We start from the raw sequence: 13,877 nt of genomic DNA on the forward strand, positions 1-13,877 counted from the left end.
GCTGGGGACCCCAAATTAATGCAAAACGGGGTCGCGACTTCAAAACGGAGCAGGAGGGGCCTGGAGCCCCCAAAACCAAACACGGGGGAGGGACAGGGGGAAGGATCTGAAAGGGGGGGGAGGAAGGGTGGAGTAAAGACAGGGATGGGATCCAAAAACTGAGCTGGGAGGGGGATGGGACACCCCAAATTGAGCTGGGAGGGGGGTGGGACCTCCAAAGGCGATGAAGGTAATTTTGTTCCTGAAATATGTAAATGAGTTTATGGATATGCATGAGGGTCTATGAATATGCAACTGGCTGATGTCATGGGAGACCAGGAACATCGAGCAAAGGTTGTTATGGCCACCAAGATGCCCCAGTTATTTTCGGGGACACCTCCTAATTAATCTGGTTTTAATTCCATCAGCCTGTTGCATATTCTTAGAGCCTTATGTATATCCATTACCTCATTTACATATTTCAGGAACTATTTTACATAGACCGTCCTTGGGGGTGTCTCCCCATTTCAGGAGCCTCCACTGAAATGGAAAATGTAAACCCGCTCCCTTTGAAAAAAAAAAAAGATTGTTACTATTATTATTATTATTATTATTATTATTATTATTATTATTATTATTATTACTATTATTACTATTATCAAGAAAAATAAACAACTATAAAAATTAGAATTAATTTTGAAATTAACGGGCTCTCAGGCAAAGATATGGGAGTAGAAATACAGTTCTTTATTAGGAAAAATTGAAAATACAAATGCAGTAGTACAAACAAAAAAATGAGTGACAGAGTCAGAATCCTCTGGGAATCCAGTGGACAATGAGGCTGATCCTTTGGGAATCCAGTGGGACAAGGGCTGATCCTCTGGGAATCCAGGGGGAAAAAGGCTGATCCTTTGGGAATCCATTTCTTACCCCCCAAAGACAGGACAAAAGCAGGGGGGTGGAGTTTTTATAGAGTGTCCCAACGGCGGAGTTGGGGTTTGGGTCAGGAGAGGAGCTCTTAGCAACACAAGAAGGGTGAGATCAAATTCCTGCCTCGTACCAACAGCAGCACTCCACACAGAATATTTCCCTAAATCCTGAATTCCCTCTAAAACAACTAAGAAATTATGGAACTGCAGATATATTCAATCAATTTCCTTCATTCAACCTAGTCTGGGGTGTTTTTAAAGAATGAAGGTGAAGCAGAGGAAAATTAAGGCCAAACCAAAAGGAGAAGCAGCCACGTGTGCTCCCAACATGGATCACAGGGAATGTGAGTGACCAGGGCTGTGCCCAAAGTGCCTCCTCCAGTGGGGGATGGAGCTGCAGCAGCGCACGAAGCTCTGCCCGCACTCGGGGCACTCGCAGGGCTTCCCTTACCGGTGCCTCCGTTGGTGTTGGGTCAAGTGAGAGCTCCTGGAGAAGCTCTTCCCACACTGGGGACACTCGTAGGGCCTCTCCTCTGTGTGGATGCGCTGGTGCTTGACAAGGGTGGAGTTGCGTGTGAATCCCTTCCCGCAGTCAGGACACTGGAAGGGCCTCTCCTCTGTGTGAATCCGATAGTGCTGGAGAAGACGGGAGCTGGTCTGAAACCTCTTCCTGCATTTATCACACTCGTAGGGCCTCTCCCCTGTGTGGATGCGCCGGTGGGTGATGAGGGTGGAGTTCAGCTTGAATCCCTTCCCGCAGTCAGGGCATTGGAAGGGCCTCTCCTCTGTGTGAATCCGATAGTGCTGGAGAAGACGGGAGCTGGTCTGAAACCTCTTCCCACACTTGGAACACTCATAGGGCCTTTCCCCAGTGTGGATCCTCTGGTGCGTGATCAGGCTGGAGCTGTGGCTGAAGCACGTCCCACACTCGGAACACTTGTACGGCCTTTCTCCAGTGTGGGTCCTCTGGTGGCTGATCAGGCTGGAGCTGCACCTAAAGCTCTTCCCACACTCCCCACACTCGTAGGGCCTCTCCCCAGTGTGGGTCCTCTGGTGCTTCCTCAGGCTGGAGCTGTGGCTGAAGTTCTTCCCACACTCCCCACACTCGTAGGGCCTCTCCCCAGTGTGGGTCCTCTGGTGCTTCCTCAGGCTGGAGCTCTCTCTGAAGCTCTTCCCACACTCCCCACACTCATAGGGCTTCTCCCCAGTGTGGGTCCTCTGGTGCTTCCTCAGGTTGGAGCTCTCTCTGAAGCTCTTCCCACACTCCCCACACTCGTAGGGCCGTTCCCCAGTGTGGGTTCTCTGGTGCCTGATCAGGTCGCAGTTCCACCTGAAGCTCTTCCCACACTCCAAGCACGTGTGGGGCTTCTCCCCATCATGGAGCTGTTCATGGAGCACCAGCTCTGAGCTCTGGTTCCATCTCCGGCCGCCTTCCCGGCCCAGGCTGGCTCTTTCCCCCTCACATCCCCGCCATCTGCGTTTGCAGCCCCTCCTCGTGCGGCAGCTCCGGGGCTTTTCCTCCCCGTTGGCTTCCTGCGCCGTGGAGCCGCTCAAAACGGCCTCTGCCACCAGGTTCTGCCGCGGGCATTTGTCCTCCCTGCTCTCCATGCTCAGCTCCTGCTCTGGGGGAGGAAGGACAAGGACAGCATGGGAGTTGCCTCCGTGCCACAGGCAAGGGCAAGGAGATCCCCCCAGGGCTGAGCTGCAGCCAGGGGCCCTGCTGGGCTGGGAGATGGAGCAGCACAGAGGGGAAAGGGGCACTCATCGCCAGCTCGGGGCAGTGCACAAATCACAAACAGGACTGGACTGCTAGGAACGTGTCCTGAGCTGTTTTATTTCCCAGCATCAGCCTCATTACTTGGTTATGACAATGGGAAGATGCCAGTAGCTCACATCATAGGTAGCAGACAAAGAACTTCGTGTTCAAACTTACTTTAAAAGGTTTTTGACCAATCACACAAAGCAAAGGCATACTGACACTAGTTCTATCCAAGCACTATAAGCACATTGACGGTTAAGACAATGCTCCCTTATTTCAAATACAATACCTGCTTGTGAGCCTTAAAACACAATGCACAGAGCTCCATTATTAAGCTTGGAACTTCCTAATATCCTGCTAGATATACTTTTCTGCAGGTTAGGGAGTTATTCTAGATAAGTGTTAATGCACAGACCATTGTTCTATTTCTCCCTACTTTCTAATTCTTATATAATTTTTCTTCTAACCAATCTTATGGCTGCAGCAAAGCTCTAATCAGTTCTACTGTCTCTGAGGCTTGTCTTTTGCAGCTTTCCCAAAACCCTCTGATTTTAAGCATTCCAGAGACACTGACTTCCTCCTCACCTGCCTCAGTGTCCCAGGGCATCTTCCTCTTCCTCGCAGCCTCCCAGGAGCTGGCAATGGGAAATCCTAATGTGGGGAAAACAAGGGATGAGCACATTGAATTTGAAGGTTCCTCTGCCCGACTCCATCTCTACAAGTCACCGGCCTTCTGGGCTCCCGAAAATCCTCCCAAACACCAAGACTCAGCCCTGAAAAAGCCTCCCAGGAGTTCCCCGTCCCGGGTCCCTCCACTCTGGTGTTCGGGGGTTCCCCCCTGTCCCAGCTGCTGGGGTCACGCTTGGATTGGGGGTCCCCCTTCTCCTCGGTGCCCGCCCTGCCCAGGCTGCTGGCAGTCCCAGCAATGCCAAAAGCTCCCCCCGCTTCGCTCTCCCCATTTCGGGATGCCGGGGCTCTTTGGGCTCCCGGGCTCCCTTCTCCCCTCATTCTCTGCTCTGGGCTGCAGCGGCTCCAAGGAGTCCCCCCTGCCCCTCTCCAGGCCCTTGAGGCTCCTGCCAATGGCGGCGCTCCCCCCTCTCTGGGCTCCCCACTTTGGGCTCCTGGGGCACACAGGGCTCTGCTCCTCCAGGCTGCCTCTGCCGGCAGCCGCCACCGCCACCCCCCGATGTCCCCCCAAAGGGGCCTTTTCCGCTCAGCCTTGGACTTCTTCATTCCCCAAACATCGCCCCAAAAACCCAACCCAGGGACCCCCCGGGATATCCGGGCCCAGCTCCCCCTCCCAGCTCACCGGAGCCATGGGGGGGGCGATGATCCCACAGGTGGGGGCTGCGAATTCAGGCAGGGATCGACGGCCTGGCTCCCTCAGCTCAGCCTCCATCCGCCTTTGTCCCTCCTCTTCCTCTTCCTCCTGCTCCTCCTCCTCCTCCTCCTCCTCTGTCTTATCTCCCCCTCCTTCTCCTCTTCCATACCTGCCCTTCCCTCCCTCCTCTTCCGCCCCCAGCAGCAGCCACACCCTCGGTGCCCCGTTCCCGCAGCCCTCGCAGCCCGCGGCAGGAGCGGCGATGGAGCCGGGACAGGTCGGGATGGGCAGCGCGGGGCTCTCGGCTGCTCCCAGCCGCTGCAGGCGGGGGGAACCCGGCCCGGGCCAAAGGAGAGGCAAACTGGCCAAACTGGGGGCACATCACAAAGCTAAGGATGCAGCAGAAAATGGAGCTGAAAGAGTTATGTTAATATTAACTCCAAACCAGGAAAAACTGGAAATTCCAAAGGTTATGGAATACGAGAAAAAAGAATTAAACAAGACTGGAAGTGAACAAGATAAGTTAGGGAAATGGAAACTTCTTGATGGAAGACAATTACTTAATAAAATGGGCTTACTAGGAAAATATTAGAAGACATGCATCAGAAAACCCACTGGGGTAATCAAGCTTTGTGTGATCATTTTTTAAGGAACTATGGGTGCACTGGGATTTTCGGAGGAGCAAAGCAAGTTACTGAAAGATGCTTAAATTGCAAAGGATAAATAAAAAGGTGATGAGAAAAACAACATCAGGAGGTCGTGAGTTAGCTTGTCGACCATTTCAAAGTATCCAAGCAGAAGTTTAGATTTGTTAGGCTCTGGATTTATTTGTAAAAAAATCCGTTTAATCTAGAAGAAAGGGAACATGCCATATGTTAGACAAGAGATTTTAGGAGAATAAAAATCTTTAAAGTATCACCAACACCCGAGACAAAACAGGAAAAGAAAAAGGGGAAATGAAAGGGAGGGGAACAAGAGGAAAAATCAGAAAGAGAGTGGGATCCTTTGCAGCTCTTGCCCCCTCCGTTCCCGGCCGAGGTGCCTGTCCCGGGTCCCGGCTCGCTGCCCGCCTCAGCTCCGCCTGCCCCGGTTTCCATCCCAGGTGCGGGCTCACTGCCCAGGGCAGCTCCACCTGCCCCGGCGCTGGCGGTGAATTTGTGTGCCCTGCTCCCACTGCCCGGCCCGCGGCCGCTCTGCCGGCCATGCTGGGGAAGATGGGGGTTGCTCTGTCCTGCCGCCTGGGCCGAGGTCACCGCGCCGACCGCACCGAGGCCGGGTCCCAGCCATCCCATCCCCGGCTGCCCTGCCCGTGCCAGCTGCGCTGGGCACCGCCGCCGCTGCTGCCGGGGTCTCCCACCTGCCTTTTCTCTGCCGGGAGCTGCCGGATCAGCCGCCATAAGCCATGTGGGGGCTGCCCACGCTCCGGCTCGGTCTCCACGGGAAGATCCCCCTCTGCCGATTCCGGCAGCAGACCCTGCCCACACTCCCACCGAGCCTCGGCGGGATATCCTCCCCTGACCCCACTCCTGCTCTGAGTTACGTCCCCTTGGTAACAACAGGTTCGGCTGTTCAGGGAAACTCTCTCTCTACAGGAAGCACCTTATCAAAACACTAGGAGCTCAGTTAAAAGACAGCCCTCTCCAAATTCTTTCTCAAAACACGGGAGAAAGGCTACAGAAGGTAAAAAAGTGAAAGAGTTAGATGAAGGGATTGCTCTATTTCCCTTAAGAGAGGTTCCCATGGCAGGGATGCACTGCCCTGCCCCGCGGGAGCCACCAGCGCCCCTGCCGGCCGTGCCCGGAACTGCACCCAAGGGGAAAGCGCCGCAGCCGAAAGGCCGGGACTGGCTCCGGGCTCTGTTTGTTGGCACTGCCGGAGCTGTGGTTGTTTGTTTGCTTTATTATACACCCTAGTAAAGAACTGGTATTCCTATTCCCATAGCTTTGCCTGAGAGCCCCTTGATTTCACTAGTCTAAAAATTAAGAGGGAGGGGCTTTGCATTCTCCATTCCAAGAGAGGCTTTTTCTGCCTTCCCAAGCAGACACCTGTCTTGTAAAGCAAGACAAACACCCACAGGCACTGAGGGGGGCTGCAGGAGGGGCAGAAGAAGGCCCTGCAGCACTTGGGCACAAAGGCCCAGCAGGTGAATGCAAGAAGGGAGCAGCAAAAGGCCAAGCTGAAGGCAAAGGCCAGGGCAGAGTTCCTACAGCCCCTGAGGGATCAACCCCAGGGCCCAAGGGGGCCCCAGCACCCAGGACACGGGCTCGGCCACAAGCACCCGGCAGAGGCATTGCCCTCCTCGGCAGGGGACAGCCCACCCAAACAGCCCCTGGCAAGGAATCAGGGCTCCAGCTGCAGGGCACAAGGACACTGCAAGCACAGACAGCAGCACCCTCAGGACCAGCAAGTCCACCCCTTGATGGACATGGATTGGCAGGGCTGACACAGCTCCCATCACACCAGGGACCCTCCACACTGGAGCCCTTGAGACCATTCAGGTGGGCTGCATTGAGAGGAGGCCTCTCCTGATGGACACAGGAGCCTCTCAATGCAATCTGAATCTTAGACCTAAGGGGGAAAAATGCTAAAAATATGTTTGATAAGTGAGGGGATAAGTGGGAAAGATGTATGGTTTTATTCAACCACTGTTAGCAGATTTCGGAGATGGATTTGAAATGAATGAATTTTATTTGCTCCAATTTGTTATCATGATTTACTGGGAAGGGATTTGATCGCTAAACTTGGAACACAAATTAATATTATAAAAGGTGATACAGAGGCCAGTTCTGTTGTACCTCTGTGTCAAATGTCTGGCCAGGCCGATGCTGAAGTGAACCCAGAAGTGTGGGCAGCCCCAGGGAAAGAGGGAAAATTAGATATGGAGCCCCTCCAAAGTACTCTGAAGCAACCAGGACAAGTGGTGTCTAAAAGCAACAGCCTGTTCCAGGGGAGGGAAGGAAGGGGAATCAGACAAAGCGCAGGTCACCGCCCCATGCTCAACTCAACCCAAGGAGCTCTGGGTGCTTGTAAGAGCCTGGCACTGAAATGCCCTCAGCAGGAAGGCTTCAATATCTTCTGCTGACACCATGGCATCTAACAGGGGGGCAAAAGCAATTCTGACTGCTTCAGCAAGCACTGGATCAGAGATCAAGGTAGATTCTCCCCCAGGAAGCTGGGCTGGCACAGAGCCTGCCCTGGCACTTTGCTGTTGCCAACACCCAGCCAGGACATCGGCTCCTGCCTAAGGAGTGCAAAGCAGCACCACTGGTGGCCAAGGGGCCCATGCCAAGTGTCCCTGAGGCCAGAAACAGCCGCCAGCACAGCTGAACACGGGGGAACCCCTCAGCCTGGCCTCAGGGGCTCTGAAGCCCCGGAGATTTGCACTTCCCGCCTGCAGCAGGACCATGGCAGCCGCCCCTGAGCCTGCCCTGAAGGCAACGCAGCAGCAGCCAGGGCTCCACAGCGGGCCAAGCCCCTGGGCCTGCCCACAGATCCTCTGCTCAAACCCTCGGAAATCCTGGCCACCCTCCTCTGGCACCTCCAGCCACTGCGGCCAAGCCTTGCTGCCACTGCTGCAGCTTCAGCGCTGGCTGGGCCTGCACTGCCACAGCTGCTGGGGAGCACCACGGCACAATTCCACTCTGGGGCTCACTCACACCCACACTCTGGGCTGACTGCGACTGCATTGCTGCAAAATGTACCCATTTTGGTTCTTTTAAATCTTCTTTCTCTGCTCAGGCTTGGTTTGCCTTTGCCTTGGGGAAAGGAATTTTAAAGGTTTTATTTAAGGGCTGTTACACCACTCAATGGAGATGAGTTTAACATCTCAACAGACTGGGAATAGCCCAAAAGACACCCACAGAGATAACGACCAGCAACAAAACATCAACGCCCAGCAGCAAACAGCAACCAACAGCTACCCCAGACACTGCCCCCGGCACAGCTGGAGACACCTGGTCTGGAAAAGGCTGAGAAGGAAATCCAGGAGTGTGGACCGAATTCACAGCAGAGGGGAAGAAATCCGGGTCCAACAGGAAACCAAATACTAAAAACTTACACAACTTGGAAGCAATGAACAATAAACCAGGGGATTTCTATGGGTTTTGGATGGTAAAAAGTTTAGGAAAAATCTAGTAAAACTCACGTGTCACTGAACAATTCTCCCTGCACAACCGGACTATGTGTGGGTGAAAGGATTTCTGTTGCACATCCTGGCCAGAATCAAGTAATGCCTTGACTCTCTAAAACTGGAAATGTTGGAGAGTTTTGGCTCCTCCCACCCTTTTGGTGACAAGATTACAACATTAGAATGTTTTTTTCTTAATAATCCTTCTGGTCAGTAAGGTTTGGGTCAGGGGTGTCAGAATCAATTTTTATTCTTAGGAGAAGTAGAGGCTTTTTGGGTATGTGTGTGTGTCTCTTAGTGAAGGCACAATTTTGGTCTGGGTTTCTCCATGCTCACCTTTAGGATGCATTTTGAAAAACTAGAAGAGGTTTAAATGCGACGCTTTAACTCATAAACAGTTAACAGAATACGGTTAAAAAAGGGAAAAAAAGAAAGGCATCAAAAAGAAGCAAGGGAGGGTGGGTGAGAAAGGAACAAGGGAGTCACCAGATGGCTGCCCTGGAAGAGAAGCTTTGGTTTTAGTCAGCCTGCAGAGGAGCTTTAGAAATGCAAATGAACACTGCTGGGCAAAGCCTGGACAATGGACCTGGGTCTCTTGCCTGGGGCAGGAATTGGGCTGATTCCCTCTGCCCTCACCCCAAGCTCTGCCTGCTTGCACTGATGGAATTTGCACAGCTCAAGGCAGAGCCCAGGGTGAGGATATCTGACCCTGCAACAGAAACGGGTGAAGCTGCAAAGGGAAACAGCAAATGGAGAATGTTGTGAAATCTTCACTATAAATAAATGGGGGGGAATCATCCCTCTGCCCACTCCAACATGTGCTGTCCCTGTCTGTGTTAAATACAGGGTATAACAGAGCACTGGGAATTTTTTGCTACCAAAAATTCAGGGAAATCAGTTGGGAATCCAAATATTTGATGATTTAATTAGAGAAAAGCAGTCAATTGATGCAACCCTGGCCGGAGAGAGTGGCCAAAAATGGGGAAAAGATGAACGGCCAGCAGAACAAATCCTACAACACCATGGACCAGCCCCTGGGAACCCGAACCAATTCATATCAGGAGCCACAGAACCCATTCCTCATTTCAATGGCATCATTAGATTACAAGCTGCCCTCGGAATAACCAACCAGACAGCTCCAGCTCCTGACCTTCCTGCTGAGCAATCCACTGCAATGAGGAACACAACATTCACCATGGGATGGGATCAGATCATCTGTTAGCAGAAAAAGGAGGAATTTGCGGAAAATCAAATGACTCTGTGAAAAATGCATGTATTTTATGATTGGCTTTTCGCAAATATTGAAATGAATATTATATGTGTTGTGTTAGAAAGTAATGCTGTATTAGTTTTCTTAAGTACTGTGTTAGCTATAGTTTTAAGTTATAAAAATTATTAAAATAGAAACGATGCTATGTAGGATACTTTTTTAAAAAGAAAGGACTCAGCAGCCACAGGACACCTAAATCTTTCAGAGAAGAAGAATTTATGGCCCTCTTATCAGAAGAAACCAACTTCTTCCTGCCTCGAAGGCGCTGTTAGGATTTGGAGGAAGAAGTTGCCGATGACCAGACAGAATCCTGTGTTTGAATGGAATTTATGCATCATGTATGAAGTGTATGAATATGCAACAGGCTATTGTTTTTAAGGGTTAATCCTTTGTTAACGGGTGTCCTTTTCAGGGCTCCTACTGCCCAGAAAAAGGTACCCGGACGTCCGTAACTCTTTGTCTCTATTGTCTCATATTGTCCTAATTCAGTTTGTCCAAATTATTATTACTCTAATTGTATTACTATTTTTATAACCATTTTATTTCTATTAAACTTTTAAAATTTTGAAAACAAGTAATTGGCGTTTTTAACAACTCCAACTGGTCTTGGCAAATAGATGACAAAGGAAAAGTGGTGAACCAGATAACAAAGGAGACAAACAAACAGCTCATGCACCAATCCAAACGTGAAAGGATGGGAATGGGACACGGTTTTGTGGCTCCCTGGCAGTCCACGGATTAAACGAATGCTGTTTCTCCTCTGTTGTGCTACAGCAACTCTCATCTTTTTACCATGCTCCACACCTTGAGAGTGCGGCTCATTCAGCAGCTGAGCGAGGGGATGCAGGTGGCAGCCAGGCCTCCTGATCCAGAGACGGCTACAGAAGGACAGGGAATGAGGGCACTGAGAATAATCCCAAAACCAAAGAAGACTCAGGAAGGAAAAAAGAAAAAAAAAAAAAGGAAGAGAAAAGAAAAAGAAAAAACTTCACTGAGTGAATCTGCCTGGAGATTGGGTCAGGGACTCGTAGATAAGGAAGTGAGAAACCATCAGTTTCAGTAAATGTCACTAATTAACATGGACTGCTGCTCAGACAAAGTCCCGCTAAATTCCTCAACTTCCAGAAGAACAAAGACTTAAGAGAGCCGTGAATATCGGCTGTTATACAAAAGTGGGGGTGCACATTAACGAGGACATGAAGTTGGCGGATCGCGAAGTCTGAACCTTCCAAGTACCTCAGCCAGTGGGCAAAGGGAGAGGGAGAAGCGGCCAGGAAAATGAGGATAAAAAGGAGGCTGCGAACTACAACAATGGAAGAGAGCGCACGGCAAATGCCCCACGGCCTCTCCCTCTGCTCAGCAATAAAGTCACTTGTACAGGACTCCTCTGTCTCCTCTGGGCACAGAAACCTCCGGCCACGTCAATTTCCCCGCACAGCCCCGGGCACGGGGCAGCCGCCTCTGTCCCAGCCACAGCAACCGGGCCGAGCCAGCGCTGCTCCGGCAGCGGCTCCTGCCGAGGCAGCGGCCGCAAGGAGACCGCGGGCAGCCGCTCCCGCAGCGCCCTCACGCCAGCGGCAACACGCGCCGGACACCGCACAACGAACCCGCCTGAGCCCCCTGCCGCCCCCGAGGCCCGCAGCGAGCTCCGAGCCCCCGCACAACCCAGCGCGGCTCCCACCTCCGCTGCGGCCGCCTCCCAGCTCCGCCGCCGCCTCACCGCGCTCCGGCCGCTGCCGCCGCTCCCGGGCCCGCACACACGCTCCGCCAGTGGCGCCGCTGCCGAGCCACGGCCGCCCTCAGGCCGCCACCGGGGCCTTGCTCCGCCCCGATCCCACCAATCAGCGCGCCAGAACCGCGACTGACGGCACCGTCGCCCAATCGCAGCCGGGGGCGGGATCTGCACACGGCACACCCTCGCCCCGCGCTCTCAGGGCCCCCGGGCTGCGTGAGGGCAGAGCCGGAGATGAGGAACAGCCCTGGAACGGGCCCGGGCCCGAGGGGATTGAGCTGAAAACACAAACAAACTTCTCCGCACCTCCCGCCACGGCTTTCCCGGCACTGCGGCTTCGGTGGCTCCGGCTCAGCGGGAAGTCCTGGAGCCTCTCTTCTCCTACCCCTAATTAGGAGCATCAGTTCATCGCTTTGATTTCCCCAAAAAAGGGAAAACTGCCCCAAACCCCAGTGGATGAGTGGGGGAGGGGAGAGATTTATGACAGAAAACCCCAAAAACTCGGAGCAGGATAATGAGAAGTGTGGTAAATAGGTGTGAAAAACGCCAATCACTTGTTTCCAAAATTTTAAAAGTTTAATAGCAATAAAATGGTTATAAAAATAGTAATACAATTAGAGTAATAATAATTTGGGCAATTTGAATTAGGACAATCTGAGACAATAGAGATAAAGAGTTATGGACGTCCGGGTACCTTTTTCTGGGCAGTAGGAGCCCTGAAAAGGACACCCGTTAACAAAGGATTAACCCTTAAAAACAATAACCGGTTGCATATTCATACACTTCATACATGATGCATAAATTCCTTGCAAATACCGGATTCTGTTTGGTCAGTGCCACCTTCTTCCTCTGAATCCTACAGCGCCTTCAAGGCGAGAGAAGTTCATTTCTTCTGATAAGAGAGCTATAAATTCTTTTTCTCTGAAAGATTTAGGTGTCCTGTGGCTGCTATCTTGCTGCAAGTCCTTTCTTTAAAAAAAGTCTCTTACCAAGCATAGTTTCTATTTTAACATGTTTTTAATAACCTAAAACTATATTTAACCCACTACTTAAGAGAATTAATACAGCATTACTTTCTAACACAAGACATATAATATTCATTTTCATATTTGCAAAAAGCCAATCACAAAATATGCATTTTTCACAAGTATAATCCCACTTACTTCCAATCTCTCCCAGCATGGTCCCAGCTGCCGCCAGCATGGTTCCAGTTGCTTCCTCAATCAACTCAGTGAGTCCCAGTATGATGCCATTTGCTCCCAGTTGCTCCCAGTCAGGCCCAGTATGGGGGATGCTGTGCAGGGTGTGCTCACTGTGACACTCAGTCACTCCCAGTATTAGTCCAGTCACTCCCAGTATGATCCAAAGATGAACCCAGTGTGCTCCCAGTCTCTGCCAGAATAAACCAGTTTTGCTCTACATGGTTCCAGTTGCTCTCTTTCACCCTCACTTTCCTTCCAGTCACTCCCAGTATATCCCAGTGTACCCCAGTTCCCTCCAGCATCTTTCCAGTTCCTTCCAGTATGATCCCATTTGCTGATAAGCACTCCCAGTCAGCCTCAGTGTAGTGGCACTCACTGCCAGTATGATCCTAGCCATCCTCAGCACCATCCCAGTTCATCCCAGTATATCCCATTTACCCCTGACATGGTCTCAATTGCCCCCCCAGGCTCCTACTCACTCCCAGTGTGATCTCAGCATGATCCCAGTATGATCGCAGTATGGAGTCAGTACAAACTCAGTACAATCCCAGTATGATGCCAATAGGATGTCAATACAAAGCCAGTGAAGTCCCAGTGACTCCCAGTATGATCCCAGGATGATCCCAGTATGATATCAATACAAACCCAGTACAGTCCCATCATGATTCCAGTATGATCCCAGTATGATATCAATACAAACCCAGTACAGTCCCATCATGATCCCAGTATGATCCCAGTATGATGTCAATACAAACCCAGTACAGTCCCATCATGATTCCAGTATGATCCCAGTATGATATCAATACAAACCCAGTACAGTCCCATCATGATTCCAGTATGATCCCAGTATGATGTCAATACAAACCCAGTACAGTCCCAGTCACTCCCAGTACGATCCCAGTATGATGTCAGTACAAGCCCAGTACAGTCCCAGTCACTCCCAGTACGATCCCAGTGCAGCCCAGTCCCTGGCAGTGCTGCCACTGCTGGGATCCCCCAGCCCTGTGTGCGTTCCCCCCTGGCGGATGTGCCGGGAGGAGCCCCAAGGGCTGGCAGTGCCCAGGCAGGGTCCCCAGCAAGGCCCAGTTTGGATGTGCAGCCCCCAGTTTGGCCAGTTTGCCTCTCCTTTGGCCCGGGCCGGGTTCCCCCCGCCCGCAGCGGCTGGGAGCAGCCGAGAGCCCCGAGAGCCCCGCGCTGCCCATCCCGACCCGTCCCGGCTCCATCGCCGCTCCTGCCGCGGGCTGCGAGGGCTGCGGGAACGGGCACCGAGAGTGTGGCTGCTGCTGGGGGAGGAGGAGGAGGCAGGGAAGGGCAGGGATGGAAGAAGAGAAGGAGGGGGAGATAAGACAGAGGAGGAGGAAGAGGGAGGGGGAATGGAGGAGGACGAGCGGGAGGAAGAGGAAGAGGAGGCATAAAGGCGGATGGAGGCTGAGCTGAGGGAGCCAGGCCGTCGATCCCTGCCTGAATTCGCAGCCCCCACCTGTGGGATCATCTCCCCCCCGCCATGGCTCCGGTGAGCGGGGAGGGGGAGCTGGGCCCGGATATCCCGGGGGGTCCCT

The 13,877-nt window shown here is 52.3% G+C and overlaps 4 protein-coding genes and 1 pseudogene across 4 annotated transcripts in view; 3 read left to right on the forward strand and 2 right to left on the reverse strand.

The window, feature by feature from the left end:
• Positions 1–13,877, reverse strand: part of LOC139604951 (zinc finger protein 436-like) — a 325,479-nt gene that overhangs the window by 127,126 nt on the left and 184,476 nt on the right. The window lies entirely within an intron of this gene.
• The window catches only part of LOC139604920 (zinc finger protein 436-like), a 179,117-nt gene that overhangs the window by 121,572 nt on the left and 43,668 nt on the right, over positions 1–13,877 (forward strand). The gene's annotated exons all lie outside the window — the stretch shown is intronic.
• LOC139604960 (zinc finger protein 436-like) overlaps positions 1–13,877 on the forward strand; it is a 126,936-nt gene that overhangs the window by 29,767 nt on the left and 83,292 nt on the right. The gene's annotated exons all lie outside the window — the stretch shown is intronic.
• LOC139604946 (zinc finger protein 135-like) overlaps positions 1–13,877 on the forward strand; it is a 46,665-nt pseudogene that overhangs the window by 29,739 nt on the left and 3,049 nt on the right.
• Positions 706–11,205, reverse strand: LOC139604930 (zinc finger protein 135-like). Its single transcript, XM_071456272.1, has 4 exons — positions 11,066–11,205; positions 3,977–5,659; positions 3,253–3,318; positions 706–2,525 (listed from the first exon to the last, which is right to left on the reverse strand). Exons 2-4 carry the CDS (start codon positions 4,064–4,066, stop codon positions 1,356–1,358), a joined length of 1,326 nt encoding a protein of 441 aa, XP_071312373.1. The 5' UTR covers positions 4,067–5,659; positions 11,066–11,205; the 3' UTR covers positions 706–1,355.

The sequence above is a fragment of the Agelaius tricolor genome, unplaced genomic scaffold, assembly GCF_023055355.1.
Source record: "Agelaius tricolor isolate 1412-34295 unplaced genomic scaffold, bAgeTri1.0.p SCAF_57, whole genome shotgun sequence".
NCBI lineage: Eukaryota > Metazoa > Chordata > Aves > Passeriformes > Icteridae > Agelaius > Agelaius tricolor.

What these genes read in the sequence shown, in the direction of transcription:
- LOC139604930 (XM_071456272.1), bottom strand. Translation starts at nt 4,066, where the DNA reads ATGGAGGCTGAGCTGAGGGAGCCAGGCCGTCGATCCCTGCCTGAATTC. An exon ending in TCGCCCCCCCCATGGCTCCG is followed by an intron (nt 3,319 to 3,976) that starts GTGAGCTGGGAG and finishes TCCCCACATTAG; the next exon opens with GATTTCCCATTGCCAGCTCC. An exon ending in GCCCTGGGACACTGAGGCAG is followed by an intron (nt 2,526 to 3,252) that starts GTGAGGAGGAAG and finishes CCCCCAGAGCAG; the next exon opens with GAGCTGAGCATGGAGAGCAG.